Source organism: Acinonyx jubatus, chromosome B4 (genome assembly GCF_027475565.1).
Source record: "Acinonyx jubatus isolate Ajub_Pintada_27869175 chromosome B4, VMU_Ajub_asm_v1.0, whole genome shotgun sequence".
In the NCBI taxonomy this organism is placed as follows: domain Eukaryota; kingdom Metazoa; phylum Chordata; class Mammalia; order Carnivora; family Felidae; genus Acinonyx; species Acinonyx jubatus.
This window is the reverse complement of record NC_069387.1, coordinates 50810936-50826100: the sequence shown is the minus strand read 5'-3', so window position 1 is coordinate 50826100 and position 15165 is coordinate 50810936. Positions and strand designations below refer to the sequence as shown.

The 15165-nt window shown below is 34.5% G+C and overlaps 2 protein-coding genes across 12 annotated transcripts in view; one reads left to right on the top strand and one right to left on the bottom strand.

Annotated features, from left to right (window-relative positions):
* PLCZ1 (phospholipase C zeta 1) overlaps window positions 1–15165 on the top strand; it is a 147469-nt gene that overhangs the window by 70608 nt on the left and 61696 nt on the right. The window lies entirely within an intron of this gene.
* The window catches only part of PIK3C2G (phosphatidylinositol-4-phosphate 3-kinase catalytic subunit type 2 gamma), a 331821-nt gene continuing 317370 nt past the window's right edge, over window positions 715–15165 (bottom strand). For all 4 annotated transcript variants that reach the window (XM_053225894.1, XM_015074667.3, XM_027035648.2 and 1 more), the window contains one exon: window positions 715–7464. In XM_053225894.1, the coding sequence (XP_053081869.1) occupies window positions 7312–7464 (153 nt within the window). In that variant the 3' untranslated portion in view covers window positions 715–7311. The remainder of the gene's footprint in view (window positions 7465–15165) is intronic.

Below are 15165 nucleotides of genomic sequence, written 5' to 3'. Positions count from 1 at the left end.
GAGAGAGAGGCACAAAGGGAGAGGAAGAGAGATAGAATCCCAAGCAGGCGCTGCACTGTTTGGAGCTTAAACCACTGAACCTTGAGATCATGACCAGAGTCGAAACCAAGAGTTGGACTCTCAACTGACTGAGCCACCCAGGCGCCCCTCACTGATTCCTATTTCTAAGTGAAGTAGGAAACATCAACTTGAAGAGGGCATTTAGGGTAGAAGGTGCTAGGGTTTCAGCAGAGAGAAGAGCTTATAAGCATTGTCTAGCAGAAACAGAGAGTGAAGGGACCTGGAACATATGGAGTAATTGCCCAGCAGCCCTGATAGCTTACTTGACTTGGATGATCATATATTTTATTGTTTTGTTTTGTTTTTTAAAAAATTCTATTTATTTATTTTTTAAATTCACGTTAGTTAACATACAGTATAGTCTTGGCTTCAGGAGTAGAACCCAGTGATTCATCTCTTACATATGACATCCAGTTCTCATCCTGAAAAGTGCCCTCCTTAATTCCCATCACCCATTTAACCCATCCCCCCACCCACCTCTCCTCCAGCAACCCTCAGTTCTCTGTATTTAAGAGTCTCTTATGGTTTGCCTCCATCCCTGTTTTTATCTTATTTTTCCTTCCCTTCCCCTGTTCATCTGTTGTGTTTATCCAATTCCACATATGAGTGAAATTTTGAATGGGATCACATCAACCCATACCAGGCACTCAAATATTTTCTTCTTTTAGTTTTTATTTTAATTCCAGTTATTAATATACAGTATTATATTTGTTTCAGGTGTACAGTATAGTGATTCAACACTTCCATAAATCATGCAATGCTCATCATGACAGGGTTCTACTTAATCCCCATCACCTATTTAACCCATTCCCAATCCTCTCCTCTCTGGTAACCATTTTCTTCTCTATAATTGAGCCTGTTTCTTTATTTCTCTCTCTCTCTTTTTCCACCCTTTTTCCTGTTTGTTTTCTTTCTTAAATTCCACATATGAGTGAAATCATGTAGAATTTTGTCTTTCACTGACTGACTTAATTTAGCTTAGCATTATACTCTCCAATTCCATCCATGTCATTGTAAATGGCAAGATTTCATTCTTTTTTATGGCTGGATAATATACATACACATGTGTATATACATACATACACATGTGTATATTATGTGTATTACATACGTAACACATGTATGATTCCATTATATATGTGTTACATCTCCTTTATCCAATCATCAGTTGGTGAGCACTTTGGCTGCTTCCATATCTTGGCTATTGTAAATAATGCTGCTGTAAATCTAGAGGTGCTGTATCCCTTTGGATTAGTGTTTTTGTATTCTTTGGGTAAATACCCAGGAGTCAATTGCTGGATCTTAGGGTAGTTCTATTTTTAACTTTTTGAGGAATCTCCACAAAAAAAATACTGTTTTCCACAGTGACTACACCAGATTGCATTCCCACCAACAGTGAATGAGTGCTCCTTTTTCTCCAAAAACACCTGTTGTTTTTATGCTGTTGACTTTAGCTATTCTGACAGGTATGAGGTGATATTGCAGTTTTGATTTGTATTTCCCTGATGATAAGTGATGAACATCTTTCCATGTGTCTGTTGCCCATCTGTATGTTTTCTTTAGAGAAATTCATGACTTTTGCCCAATTTTTAATTGGATTATTTGTTTTTTTGGGTGTTGAGTTTTATAAGTTTTTTATATATTTTGGATAGTAACCCTTTATTGGATATGTCATTTGCAAATATCTTCCCCCATTCTGTAGGTTGCTTTTTAGTTTTGTTGATTCTTTCCTTCACTGTGCAGAAGCTTTTTATTTTGATATAATCCCAATAGTTTGTTCTTGCTTCTGTCTCCCTTGCCTCAGGAGACATATCTAGTAAGAAGCTGTCATGACTGATGTCAAAGAGATTACTGCCTGAGTTTTTTTCTAGGATTTTTATGGTTTCAGGTCTCACATTTAGGTCTTCAATCCATTTTTAGTTTATTTTTGTGTATGGTGTATTAAAGTGGTCCAGTTTCTTTCTTTTGCATGTTGTTGTCCAGTTTTTCCAACACTATTTGCTGAAGAGACTGTCCTTTTCCCATTAGATATTCTTTCCTGCTTTGCTGAAGATAAATTGACCATATAGTTGTGCATTCATTTCTGGGTTTGCTATTCTGTTCTATTGATCCATGTTTCTACTTTTTTGCCAGTACCATATTGTGTTGGTGACTACAGCTTTGTAATATAACTTGAAGTCTGGAATTGTGATGCCTTTAGCTTTGTTTTTCCTTTTCAAGATTACTTTGGCTGTTTGAGGTCTTTTGTGGTACCATCCAAATTTTAGGATTGTTTCTTCTAGCGCTGTGAAGAATGTTGGTGGTATTTTTGATAGCGGTTGTATTAAATATGTAGATTGCTTTGGGTACTATAGACATTTTAACAATGTTTGTTCTTCTAGTACATGAGCATGGAATGTCTTTCCATTTCTTTGTGTCTTCTTCCATTTCTTTTATCAGTGTTTTATAGTTTTCAGAGTACAGGTCTTTTACCTCTTTTATCAGGTTTATTCCTAGGTATTTCATGGTTTTTGGTGCAATTGTAAATGGGATTGATTCCTTGATTTCTCTTTCTGCTGCTTTATTATTGGCATGTAGAAATGCATCAGATTTCCGTACATTGATTTTGTATCCTGCAACTTTACTGAATTTATTTACCAGTTCTAGAAGTTTTTTTGGTGTAGTCTTTGGGTTTTTTACATAGAGTATCATGTCATCTGCAAAGAGTGAAAGGTTTACTTCATCATTACTGATTTGAATGTCTTGTATTTCTTTTTGTTGTCTGATTACTGTGGCTAGGGCTTCCAGTACTGTGTTGAGTAAAAGTGGTAAGAGTGGGCATCCTTGTCTTGTTCCTGACATTAGAGGAAAAGCTCTCAGGTTTTCCTCATTGAAGATGGTGTCAGTTGTGGGTTTTTCATAAATGGCCTTTATTATGTTGAGGTATGTTCCCTCTGAACCTACTTTATTGAGAATTTTTATTATGAGTGATGTTATTCTTTGTCAAATGCTTTATCTGCATCTATTGAAATGATCATGTGGTTCTTAAACTTTCTCTTATTGATGTGATATATCACGTTAATGATTTGTGAATATTAAACCACCCTTGCAACCCAGGAATAAATCTCACTTGATCATGCCAAGTGATTTTTAAAAATGTATTGTTGGATTTAGTTTGCTAGTATTTTGTTGAGGATTTTTGCATCTATGTTCATAAGGGATATTGGCCTGTAGTTCTCTTTTTTAGTGGCATCTTTATCTGGTTTTGGAATCAGGGTAATGCTGGCCTCATAGAATGAATTTGAAAGTGTTCCTTCCATTTATATTTTTTGTAACAGTTTGAGAAGAATAGGTATTAACTCTTCTTTAAACATTTGGTAGAATTCCCCTTGAAGCCATCTAATCCTGAATTTTTGTTTATTGGGAGTTTTTTTGATTACTGGTTTAATTACTTTGCTGGTTATCAATCTGTTCAAATTCTCTATTTCTTCCTGTTTCAATTTGGGTAGTGTATATGTTTCTAGGAATTTATTCATTTCTTCTAGGTTGACAAATTTGTTGGCATAATGTTTTTCATAATATTCTCTTATAGTTGTTTGTATTTCTGTGGTGTTGGTAGTTATTTCTCTCTCATTTGTGATTTCATTTACTTGAGTCCTTTCTCAACTTTCATAAGTTTATCAATTTTATTGATTTTTTTTCAAAGAAGCAGCAGCTGGTTTCATTGACCTATTTTTTTTTTTTGCTTCTAAATCCTTTATTTCTGCTCTAATTTTTATTATTTTTTTCTTCTGATTTTAGGTTTTGTTTGTTGTTATTTTTGTAGTTCTTTTAGGTGTAAGGTTAGGTTGTTTATTTGAGATTTTTTTTGCTTCTTGAGGTAGGCCTGCATTGCTATAAACTTCTCTCTTAGTACCACTTTTGCTGCGTCCCAAAGGTTTTTGATCATTGTGTTTTCATTTTCATTTGTTTCCATATAGTTTTTTATTTCTTTTTTAAATTTCCTGGTTGACCCATTTATTGTTTAGTAGTATTTAATCTCCACATATTTGTGGTTTTTCAGATTTTTTTCGTGTAGTTGACTTCTAGTTTCATAGCATTGTTGTCAGAAAAGATGCATGGTATGATTTCAATCTTCTTGAATTTGTTGAAGCTTATTTTATATTTTTATGTGATCTATTTTGGAGACTATTACACATGCACTTGAATGTATGTTCTGCTGTTTGAGGATGGAATGTTCTGCATATATCTGTTAAATCGTTATATTCCAGTGTGTCATTCAAAGCCATTGTTTCCTTGTTGTATTTCTATTTAGATGATCTGTCTGTTGATGTTAGGTGTTAAAGTCCTCTCCTATTATTCTATTATTATGTATTAGTTCCTTTATGTTTGTTATTAATTATTTTATATATTTGGATGCTCCTCAATTGGTTGCACATATATTTACAATTATTATATCTTCTTGTTAAATTGTCCCCTTTATCATTATATACTGTCCTTCTTTGTCTCTTGTTACAGTCTTTATTTTAAAGTCTATTTTGTCTTATATAAGTATTGCTACTCTGGCTTTATTTTGATCTCCATTTGCATGATAGATGTATATCCATCCCCTCACTTTCAATCCACAGGTGTGTTTATATCTAAAATGATTTCTTATAGGCAACATATAGGTGGATCTTGTTTTTTTTTTATCCATTTTGTCACCCTATGTCTTTTTATTGGAGTGTTTAGTTCATTTACATTCAAAGTAATTATTGATAGATATATAGTTTTGTCATTTTATTATTTGTTTTATGGTCATTTCTGAAGATTTTCTCTGATCTTTTCTTGTCTTCCTCTCTTTCATGGTTTGCTTATTTTCTTTAATTTTATATTTGGATTTATTTCTGTTTATTCTTGCACATTTATTAGTAGTTTTTGATATATGGTTGCCATTAGGTTTGTATATAGCCTCTTCTGTACATAGCTGTCTATATTAAGTAGATGGTTGTTTAAGTTTGAACCCATTCTTTACTCCTTTTCTCCCCATGCTTTAGGCATATGTTGTTATATTTTATATCCTTTTGTTTTGTGAGTTTCATGACTGAATTTTTACAGAAATATTCATTTTTACTGCTTTTGTGTTTCCTACCTTGATACTGTCACTGTTGGTCTCCTACTCAGAGTCTCCTTTAATATTCCTTGTAGGGCTGGTTTAGTGGTCACGAGCTTCTTTAGCTTTTGTTTGTCTAGGAAGCTATCTCTTCTTCTATTCTGAATAGTAACCTTGTTGGAGAAAATATTTTTGGCTGCAGATTTTTCCCCTTCAGCTCTTTGAATATATCATGCCACTCCTTTCTAGTTTACAAAGTTTCTTTTGAAAAAATCTCCTGCTAGCTTTTTGGATTTTCCCTTGTAAGTTACGGTCTTCCTTTGTCTTGTTGCTTTAAAAATTTTATCACTATTTTTTGCCACTTTAATTACAAATGTGTCTTGATGTGGGTCTGCTTTTGTTGATTTTGAGAGTTCTCTGTGCATCCTGGATATGGATATCTGTTTCCTTCCCTAGATTAAGAAAGTTTTCAGCTATCATTTATTCAAATAAATTTCTGCTCCCCTCTCTCTGTCTTCTTCTGGGATTTCTATAATTTGAATGTTTTTACATTGGTGGTGTCACTGAGTTCCCTAAGCCTATTCTTATTTTGCATAATCTTTTCTGTCTTTTGTTTAGCTTGATTACTTTCCATTATTCTATCTTCTAGGTCACTAGGTCCTGTTCATTCCATCAAGCATGTTTCATTTTGTTTATTGAGCACTTTATCTCTACCATGTTATTTCTTATCTCTGTGTTAAGGGTCTCACTCATGTGTTCCACTTTTTTCTCAAGTCCAGTAAGTATCCTCATTATAATTGCTTTAAATTCTCTATCAGGCATGTTACTTATAGCTATTTTGCTTAGATCTCTGGCTATAGCCTAGTCCTATTCTTTTATTTGCGATAAATTTCTTTGTCTTCTCATTTTGCCTGCCTTTCTGTGTCTGTTTCTCTGTGTTAAGAAGGTCAACTATGTTTTCTGCTCTTGAAAGTGACTTTACATTGAAGAAATCCTGGACTTCCCTGCAGTGCAGTCCCTGTTCACCAGAACCTGGCACTTCAGGAGAGTATCCTACATGTGTTGCTTATGCCCTGCTGTTGTGTCAGAGTCACTTTTCCTTTAAGTGCGGTCATCTGCATTGACTTTCTGCCTGCTTTAGGCTGGCACTCAAATGTTTTCAATGAATAAATTTTGCAGTCCTTTATGTGTTTACATGGTTATGTAGATGACCATATCTAAGAGCTTAAATTACTTTTTTATTCGTTCACAGTGAAGCATTGAAAAAAAAAGCAAGAATTTAACTTTTTTAAGTAATTTAAATGGCAAGGATAAAAAAAAACCAAACTCCTATTTTGTTCTCTTAAAGAATGTAGCATAGTGCTTTGAGTTGTACCTACTTTGTAGGTAGAAATCTGTAGGATTGTCTACTCAAGTCATGATGAGTACACAAGTAGCTTCAGAAGTAAGAGAAATTCTTGATGTGCAAAGAGAAGAGGTTTTGATCAGAGGGGAGAGTTTCAGAGTTTGACATCATGGAGTTAAGGGATAATGAAATTTAAAAATGTGATCATGCCTTTGGTTGGGTGAAATCCAATGATGATTAATTGATTGGCATAGAAAAAGGCAAGAAACTGCAAAGAAGTTTCTTCCAAAAATTGATTTAAGAATTTCAGGCATTTGTCCTTTGTTTTTCTGATAGAAAATAATACATCATTCTGCTGGAGCTTACTAATTCCATAAATAATTTGATAAATAGGATTATAAGTCAGTATGCAGGTATGTATATTTACTTCAAAGTTAAAAATCTGTTACAGATATACTTAGATCTTAAATTAATTGGTGAGATTTATGGCCGTATTTCTTGGAAACTACAGTCAGAGTGTTGCTTTTAACAGTAGGCACACAATTAAAAAATGTGAGCATGTGTTTGATTTAAAAGATATATTAAAATTAGGTGTTCTTTTATTTTACACAATAAATTGGCACTTTGTTAAGGAGAAAAGATTCTAAGAAAACAATGAAACACAAGTAGAGAATATATAACTCTAACAGACTAATTCTGATGTCTTTCTTTTGTGTGTCCTTGATACACTATGCTACCTTTGACAACAGAAACGTCCTGCTCTAGTGACAAAGAGGCCCAGAAGTGGAAAAAGATATAGGTAGTTACTGAATAATGCATTCATTGATAGAAATGGTCAAATTATACAGTTTCCTAGTGGATACCATTTTTCTTCATTGAGTGGGACAGTATAAAGTTGGATGTTAATTGCTCCCACAAATATGCTTTTGCTTTTCACAATAAGCATTAAAACATGTCCTTGGAGCTCTGTGACTTCATCATACACCACCTGAAAAGGGAATAATGAAAATATAAATCAGATATGCTTAAATGCACTTTTTAAAAAATATTGCTTTTAATAAAAATATTTAGCCGTTAATATCATTTAGCTTGCAATAGATATGTTAATGTAGGATCTTTCATTTCTAACTGTAATCCTGGAAAGCTAAAGGTTCTCTTAACATAATGGAGTTTAATGACAGAATATTTCTCTAAGAAGCTTAGAATTTATTCTGATTCCATTAATAATTGTCCATCCCAAATTTAATATGACTGTAAATTATTCTCTAGGAGGAAATTTAAATACATCACCTTTTAACTGTCCTTGAATTTATTGTGCCACATGGGACCTTGAACATTATCTTTCTTTGTTGAAGACTAATGAGGAGAGCAGGCCAATCTCCATGATTTCCTTGTGTTAATTTAGTGCAGTACAACAATATTTCCTTCTACATGGGAAGAATTAATTCTATGCTAACTTTAACTTATTTAAAATTGTTTAATTTTTAATTATGAAAACACATGCTTATTAAATAAAATATGGATGAAACAAAAAAAGGAAAATCTATATTTCTACCATTGGGAGATAATTACAGTTAATATTTTGATGTTTATTTTGTTTTCTATATATAATTACTTTTTAAGAACTGAGCTGTAATTATGCTGTATGTACAGTTTTGTGTCTTGCTCTTTTTCACTTGCTAGTCATATAACTAGTTTCTAAAAAGGGATCTGTTCAACTGTGTGTTATAATTTCCAGGAAGTAAATCATGGGCATTACCACTGGGTGCCTACAGTAGTAAAGAAACTTCAGAAGTGTAGTACTATCAAGAAATTAGTTACCCATCATAAAGGGAGGGGAGACCTGTGTATAAACCCAACATGGTTGCCAGGGAAACTCCTCAGAACATATTTAGAAAAGGAATTTCATATGCTACTACAAACTTGCTTGCTTTTTATAGCCAAGCTACAAGATAGAAATAAAGTGTTCTCTATATGTACAAAAAAGAAGCAGGGGAAACAACTTGAGGGGGAAACCCTTTCAGTCAGTTGGGAGGTCTCCTCAGTGTATATGGATATGGTTTCTGGTCCATCACATTGCATTTGTCTACCATTTATGAACCCATGAAGTTATTGATGAAGTTCCATTCAAGAGCCATCTTTTAGCTGTTCTGAACAATGATTTCCTTATCAAATAAACAATTCAATCAAGGGACATGAGATGTGATACAACAGGTTAATCCAGTCTACCCTACTTCATGTGACAGCTCCTGGCTACCTCCTCTTCTAGAATCCTATTCTCATTCCAAACAGAATATTATCTTTTCAGTTTCTTAGGACTGCTGATTCAGATTATTCCATTTCACTTATTGAATTCCCCTGAGATAGTAAAGGAGTTTAAGCGCTGCCTTAAAAATCTCAAAACGCTATTACATTAATTATTCTTCATTACCAGCAATGGGATGCCCAGCATAGACTCTGTGAGCCACATCTCCTCCTGAACTCTTATCTTTCCAGGACTATAGAGTAAGCTCCTTTTCTTTTTCTCCACAGTGGCTATTTTGAACTGTTTAAACTATCTTCCATTTTCCTCTCCACAATACTTTCAGCAGATAAACTCATTTATTTTACAGAGAAAATAGATGAAGGGGCCCTTAAAGTGTGACTCTTTGTGAAATAGAAAAATGGAATAAACCTAACTATTAGGGCTTTGCAAAAGTCTGGCTTAAGAACTCTGTGAATCATATAAATAAGCTCTAAAGATACAGATTTCTATGACATAATAATTTGTATGCATTTATGGTCACCTATATGTTTTTTCATTTGCATAATAATAATGGTGATAATAATATTTGCCTTTTAGCACTGTGGGGAGAATAAGTGAGATAATGAATGTAAGCCTTACAACAAAGCCTGGTACCTATTGAACACTAATGAATTATAGCTGAGAAAGATCCATCAAATACACAAAAAGGAACAGCTGTTTCTTGCTATTTTGCATTAGTTAACTGGAGAAAACAGTTCCAGACAGAATTGAGCCTCCCTGGTATTTGGCAAGTTGAAATTCTCAAAAAATGACTTTAAGAATTAATTGCCTTTCTGCTTAATATACAAACATTTGAACTCTAGAGGTTACACCCTGTGCTTCATTAGGCAAAAGTTATTTCCTTAAAAGTAACTCAAGTTTTATAAACATGTAATCATTATACATCATAGATAATATAGATCTATTTTAATTGCTTTACTGTATCCATAACATTGTTAAAAAAAAAAAAGCACTCTTATTTGTTGTGATGAGCACTGGGTGATGTATAGAAGTGTTGAATATTATACGCCAGAAACTAATATTACTCTGTATGTTAACTAAGTGGAGTTTAAATAAAAACTTAAAAAATAAAGAAAAAAATAAACACTCTATTCTTACCGCGCAATGACTAATTAGTGGGTAATGCTAGAGAAGTATGCAGATGATTATATTCTTTGAGACTTTTTCACCAAATGATTTAATATGAATATTCTGTCTTCACGTAAACAGAACCAAAATTCACAGCTCTTTCCATTTAACTTTATGATACTTTTTACTTATAGACATGAGCCAGGTCTTCATTGCCTTCTGACAAATACTGAATTTGTAGGCTTTAAATTATCGCATCAAACAGAAAAAAACCTTGTTTAGGGTAATTAATATCTGTTAACTTGTATACAAGCACTCACCATATGTTATTTGCCCTGAGGGCATAGTAAATAATTCTGAAGTGTATTTAGCGTATTTAGCGTGACTTCAGTGGAAGAACAAGAACATGGAAACCAAAATGTGTCTAGTACTGGTGGTAAGGGGAGCAAGGAGGCAGGATAATGAAAAGGAGAGTTCAAAATAAGTGAGAACAGGAAAACTCTGTGGGTGTGGGAGGAAGGGACCAACGGCATAACTTAGTGGGGTCGGTATGAGTTTAGGAATCTGGCAGTTTTGGACTTGAAAACTAGTAGCTGGACCCTGGTCGAAATGTTTGACATCAAGGTCTCAATGTCTTCATTTACAAATCGAGTTTTCATCATGTTATGAATATCAAGCGAGAGGATGTTACAGATAACCATAGCTATGACTTACTGAGTGTACCATACACTTACTGCTATGCTAGATAATCATTCACATTCCGCAAGATATTTTAAGATCTGTGAAACATGTAGAATGTTCCTGTTCTGTTCTAATTTCCCCTTTATACTTTATAACAGAACAGTACTTAAGAAAGGAATACAACGTACAATATGCATTGGCTATAACAATATAATTATGCCCTAAAATACGATCTGTTTTTCTAATGAATCATTGCAAAAAATGATGGTTTTTAACCACATGCCAAAGGTAACAGAGTGAAAAAGATCAAGGGCATTAGCGCCAGGATCTCAGCTCTGTGTCTTAAAGGCTGAAGGGCAGTTTTGTGAGCATGCTTACTGCCAGCCCCACCCACCTCCAGTCCAGTCATGTCTACAACAGGGATCTATACATGATAGGGATTTTCAGGGAGACTGCTGGCAAAGTCTGTTGGGAATCACTCTGGGAAGTGTCAAATAGACAAGTTTGGCCCTGTATCAAAGAAAGTTTAGTATCTAAAGGGTGGATATAAAAGGGACCCTTGGCAGTGTCCCTGACCCAGCCTTTCTCAGTCTGGGTATTAGGGGGAAAGAGAGAACTATGAATAAAAATGGAAATAATTATTTTCATGAAAACCTTTGTAAGACATTGGTGATGCAATGTAATATGCACTTTGTATTCCTTTAAGAGATTTATATAAAAAGGGGAGTGAGGTCATTCTCTCCCACTTCCCAGAACATTGCGTGGCTTCGGCAGTTTAAGAAATCCCAGCCATACTGAGTGGTTGATGTAGCAGTATTTGGGAAGCAAAGCAGGGGACAAGTTAAAAATGAGGTGGATGCCATGTGATAATTTTCTGGGCTTCCGAGAAAATATATGTAAATTGTTGCTGAGGGTGCCCAGAAATATTTGAGGGGTTTGGCACAGAGATGAGGCCTCCAGCAGCACAGTAGAGGGCAAGAGAAAGTAAAACCAGAGTTGAAACCGGTGTACTTTTTTTGGCATTTCTTATAACTATTCTTGTATTGATACAAGACACAGAACAAAATGGGAGAAAAATTAAAATGTTGTCTTCTTTTTATTCTCATCGCTTTCTAAATTCAACCAGCTTCCCCACCAAACTTGTTTATAGGGTGATCATTACTATTAAAATAGTCACTTATCCACATATTAATTAACATTTCTGCTTATTTGAGTTGTAGAAATCAGAGTGTACTAGGCATGGACTATGGACTATTGTTGAAATAATTTTAAAAGTTTCCAAACAATTTTAAAAGTGTTTAAAATTTATAAACAGTGTGTCCAAGCTACAAGTACTGGCTGACGAAAAAAGCATTGCAGTGATTTCTAATCAATGGGCCACGAATGTGGGAGGACCCAGAATTATTGCAGGCCATCAGAAAACTTATGGAAATAATAAGCAATATAAAATAATCTCCATGCATGTGTATTTACTATTTAAAAACATTGCTTTAAAATATTGCTTGAAATAAATAAAACACAAGTTAATTTAAACTCCTGAATTGTCAGTGGCTTTTTGTCCTTATGTCCCTCCTTGGCTTACAAATGCTGAAGTATAGCATTAAGTCTAGAGAAATTTCTTGATATTGATGTAGGGGGTCTTGTAATGAAAACATATGGAAACAAATGATCTACTATTGGGAGAGTATATCTCTAGCTGCTGCTATCATGATAAATAATAAAATTTCAGAAGATCTTTCCTTACTAAATTATATGTATAAATATATATGCATTTTTACACATCCATATAAAGCATCACTTATAAAACTACCCCAAATATTAAATTCCATAAATCTTTTTAGAAACAGCTAAATTTTAAAGATACTAAAAACACCAAAAAACAAAAAGGTATTTCCTTTGCCCTCAAGAAATTTACAATATACTAGAAGAAAAAAAGCATGTAGAACTAAGTAAAAGATGGCAAGTGTGGCATAAGAGTCTAGGAGGGAGTAGTTCCCAGAATCCACATTTGAGGTAAGCTTCAAAGTTGACAGAGAAGAGCAGAAAGGGGGAAGGGAACCAGCTCCATCACAGAGGTCCTAAGGATTGTTCAGGGAATGACAAGCTGTCTTATGTGACCTGACAATAGGATTAGGTGTGAAGAAATAAAAGGTAATGAGCACACATATATTCCTGACCTATTTTTTTTTAAGTTTATTCATTAATTTTGAGAGAGAGAGAAAGCACAAGTCAGGGAGGGGCAGAGACAGAAGGAGAGAAAGAGAATCCTAAGCAGGTGCTGCACTGTCAGAGGAGCCTGACACAGGGCTTGAACCCACAAACCATGAGGTCATGATCTTAGTTGAAGTTGGATGCTTAACTGGCTGAGCATGAGGCTCAAACACATGAACTGTGAGAAATCATGACCTGAGCTGAAATCAAATGCTTAACCGACTGAGCCATCCAGGAGCCCCCTGACTTATTTTTGACAAAGTTACAAAGACATTTGGTGGATTGCTTTTTCAATAAATGATGCTTGAGTAATTGGCATTCATAGGTTAAAACAACAACAACAACAGCAACAACAAAATGAACTCCAACCTAAACCCCATACTTCATTCAAAAATTAACTCAATAAATAATGGGCTTAAATATAAAATGTAAAACTAGAAAACAGGAAAACTAGAAGAGAAAATATTTAGGACTAGTGCTAGGTGAAGAGTTCTTAGATTTGCCACCACATATGCAGCCAAAAAAGGAAAAATTGATAACTTGTACAAAATCAAAATTAAAACTTTTAATTTGAAAGACCCTGAGAAGAGGATGAAAAGTAGTCATGGAAGACAGGTAGAAAATATTTGCAAGCCACTTATTTGACAAAGGACTACTATCCATAATATATAAAGAACTCTCAAAACTCAGCAGCAAAAATACAAACTACTCGATTAGCAAATGAGCAAAGACATGCAGAAACCTATCACTAAAGAGGATGGTAAATAGGCACATGACAAGAAGTTCAGCATCATTAGTTATTAGGTAAGTGCAAATTAAAACCACAATGAGGCACACTCAATACCTATCAAAAGGACTAAAATTAAAAAATAGCTAGCATAGATGCAGAGAAAACTGGATGCATTACTGGTAGGAGTATAAAATGGTATAGAAAAAGCGTATGGCAAGTTCTTTTTTTTTTTAAACCTAATATGCCATTACCATATATTCCAGTAATTACATCTTGAGCGGTTATCTATGAGAAATTACAACTTATGTTTGCACAGAAACCTATCCGTCAATGTTCACAACAGCTTTGTTTGCAATAGCCCAAGCCAAAAATAACCCAGATGTCCTTTAATGGGTGAACAGTTAAGGAAAATGTTATACTTCCATACCATGACTACTACTCAGTGGTGAAAAGAAAAAAAACTATTGAGACATGCAGCTACTTGGATAAATTGCTAGGGCATTATGGTGAGAGAAAAATGTTAGTCTCAAAGTGTTACAAACTGCATGATTCCATGTATATAACATTTGAAATAACAAAATTATAAAGATGGTGAGATTACTAGTAGACAGTGATGGGGGAGTGGGCATTAGAGTGAGGGATGTGTCTGTGGCTATAATAGAGTAGCACCAAGGGTCTTTGTGATGGAACTGTTCTGGACCTTGATGGGGTGATGGTCACACAAATTTATACATGTGATAAAAATGCATAGAACCAATTGGAATGAAAATAAAAATGCATAGAACTAAATACAACAAAATGCATAAGAACACATGTAAAACTGGCAAAATGTCAATAAGGTCAGTGAATTGTAATCAATGTCAGTTTCCTGGTTGTGATACTGTACTCTAGTCATGCAAAATGTTACCATTGGGAGAGAGTAGCAAAAGGTTATTTGAATTCTCTCTGTATTATTTCTACCAACTGCATGTGAATTTACAATGATCTCAAAACAATTTTTTTTAGTTTATTTGTTGAGAGAGAGAGAGAACGAGTGTGCAGAGGAGGGGCAGAGAGAGAGAGAGTGGGAGAGAGAGAATACCAAACAGGCTCTGCACCATCAGTACTGAGCTCGATGTGGGGATTGAACCACAAACTGTAAGATCATGACCTGAGGGGAACCAAGAGTCAGATGCCCAACCAACTGAGCCACCCAGGTACCCCAAACAATCTTTTTAAAAGTATATAGGGATGATACATTATCCATGAGGCAATGAGGAACTTTCAAAAGAAATTTAAATAGAAGAAAAAATAAATATGACTGGCTTTTGAAAGACACCTTAGGTAGAAGTGTGAATGATTTGATTGAAAAACACAAGAGGCAGATAGGAGGCTATTCTATAGTAGCCAAAGTCACAGGGACCTCAAACAACGAAGCAGTGATGGGGCAGACAGAAGGTGATGGGTTTAAGAGGCAGGTGGCTGTACATATAAAAAACTTTTAAAATGACAAAACTTGGGGATTAGTTGGAAAAGTGAGTGAGAGAGAGGGAAGTGTCATTAGAAGATATCTTTTTAGATGGGAAACAGAGGAGGGAACTCTGGTTTAAAAGTGCCTAGGAGACATTCAAATGGAGCTCTTTAGTAATCAGGCAGAAGTACAGAAGGTCAAAAATTTAAGGCAGAAGCCAAGGCTTGAGGAATAGATGCAGATG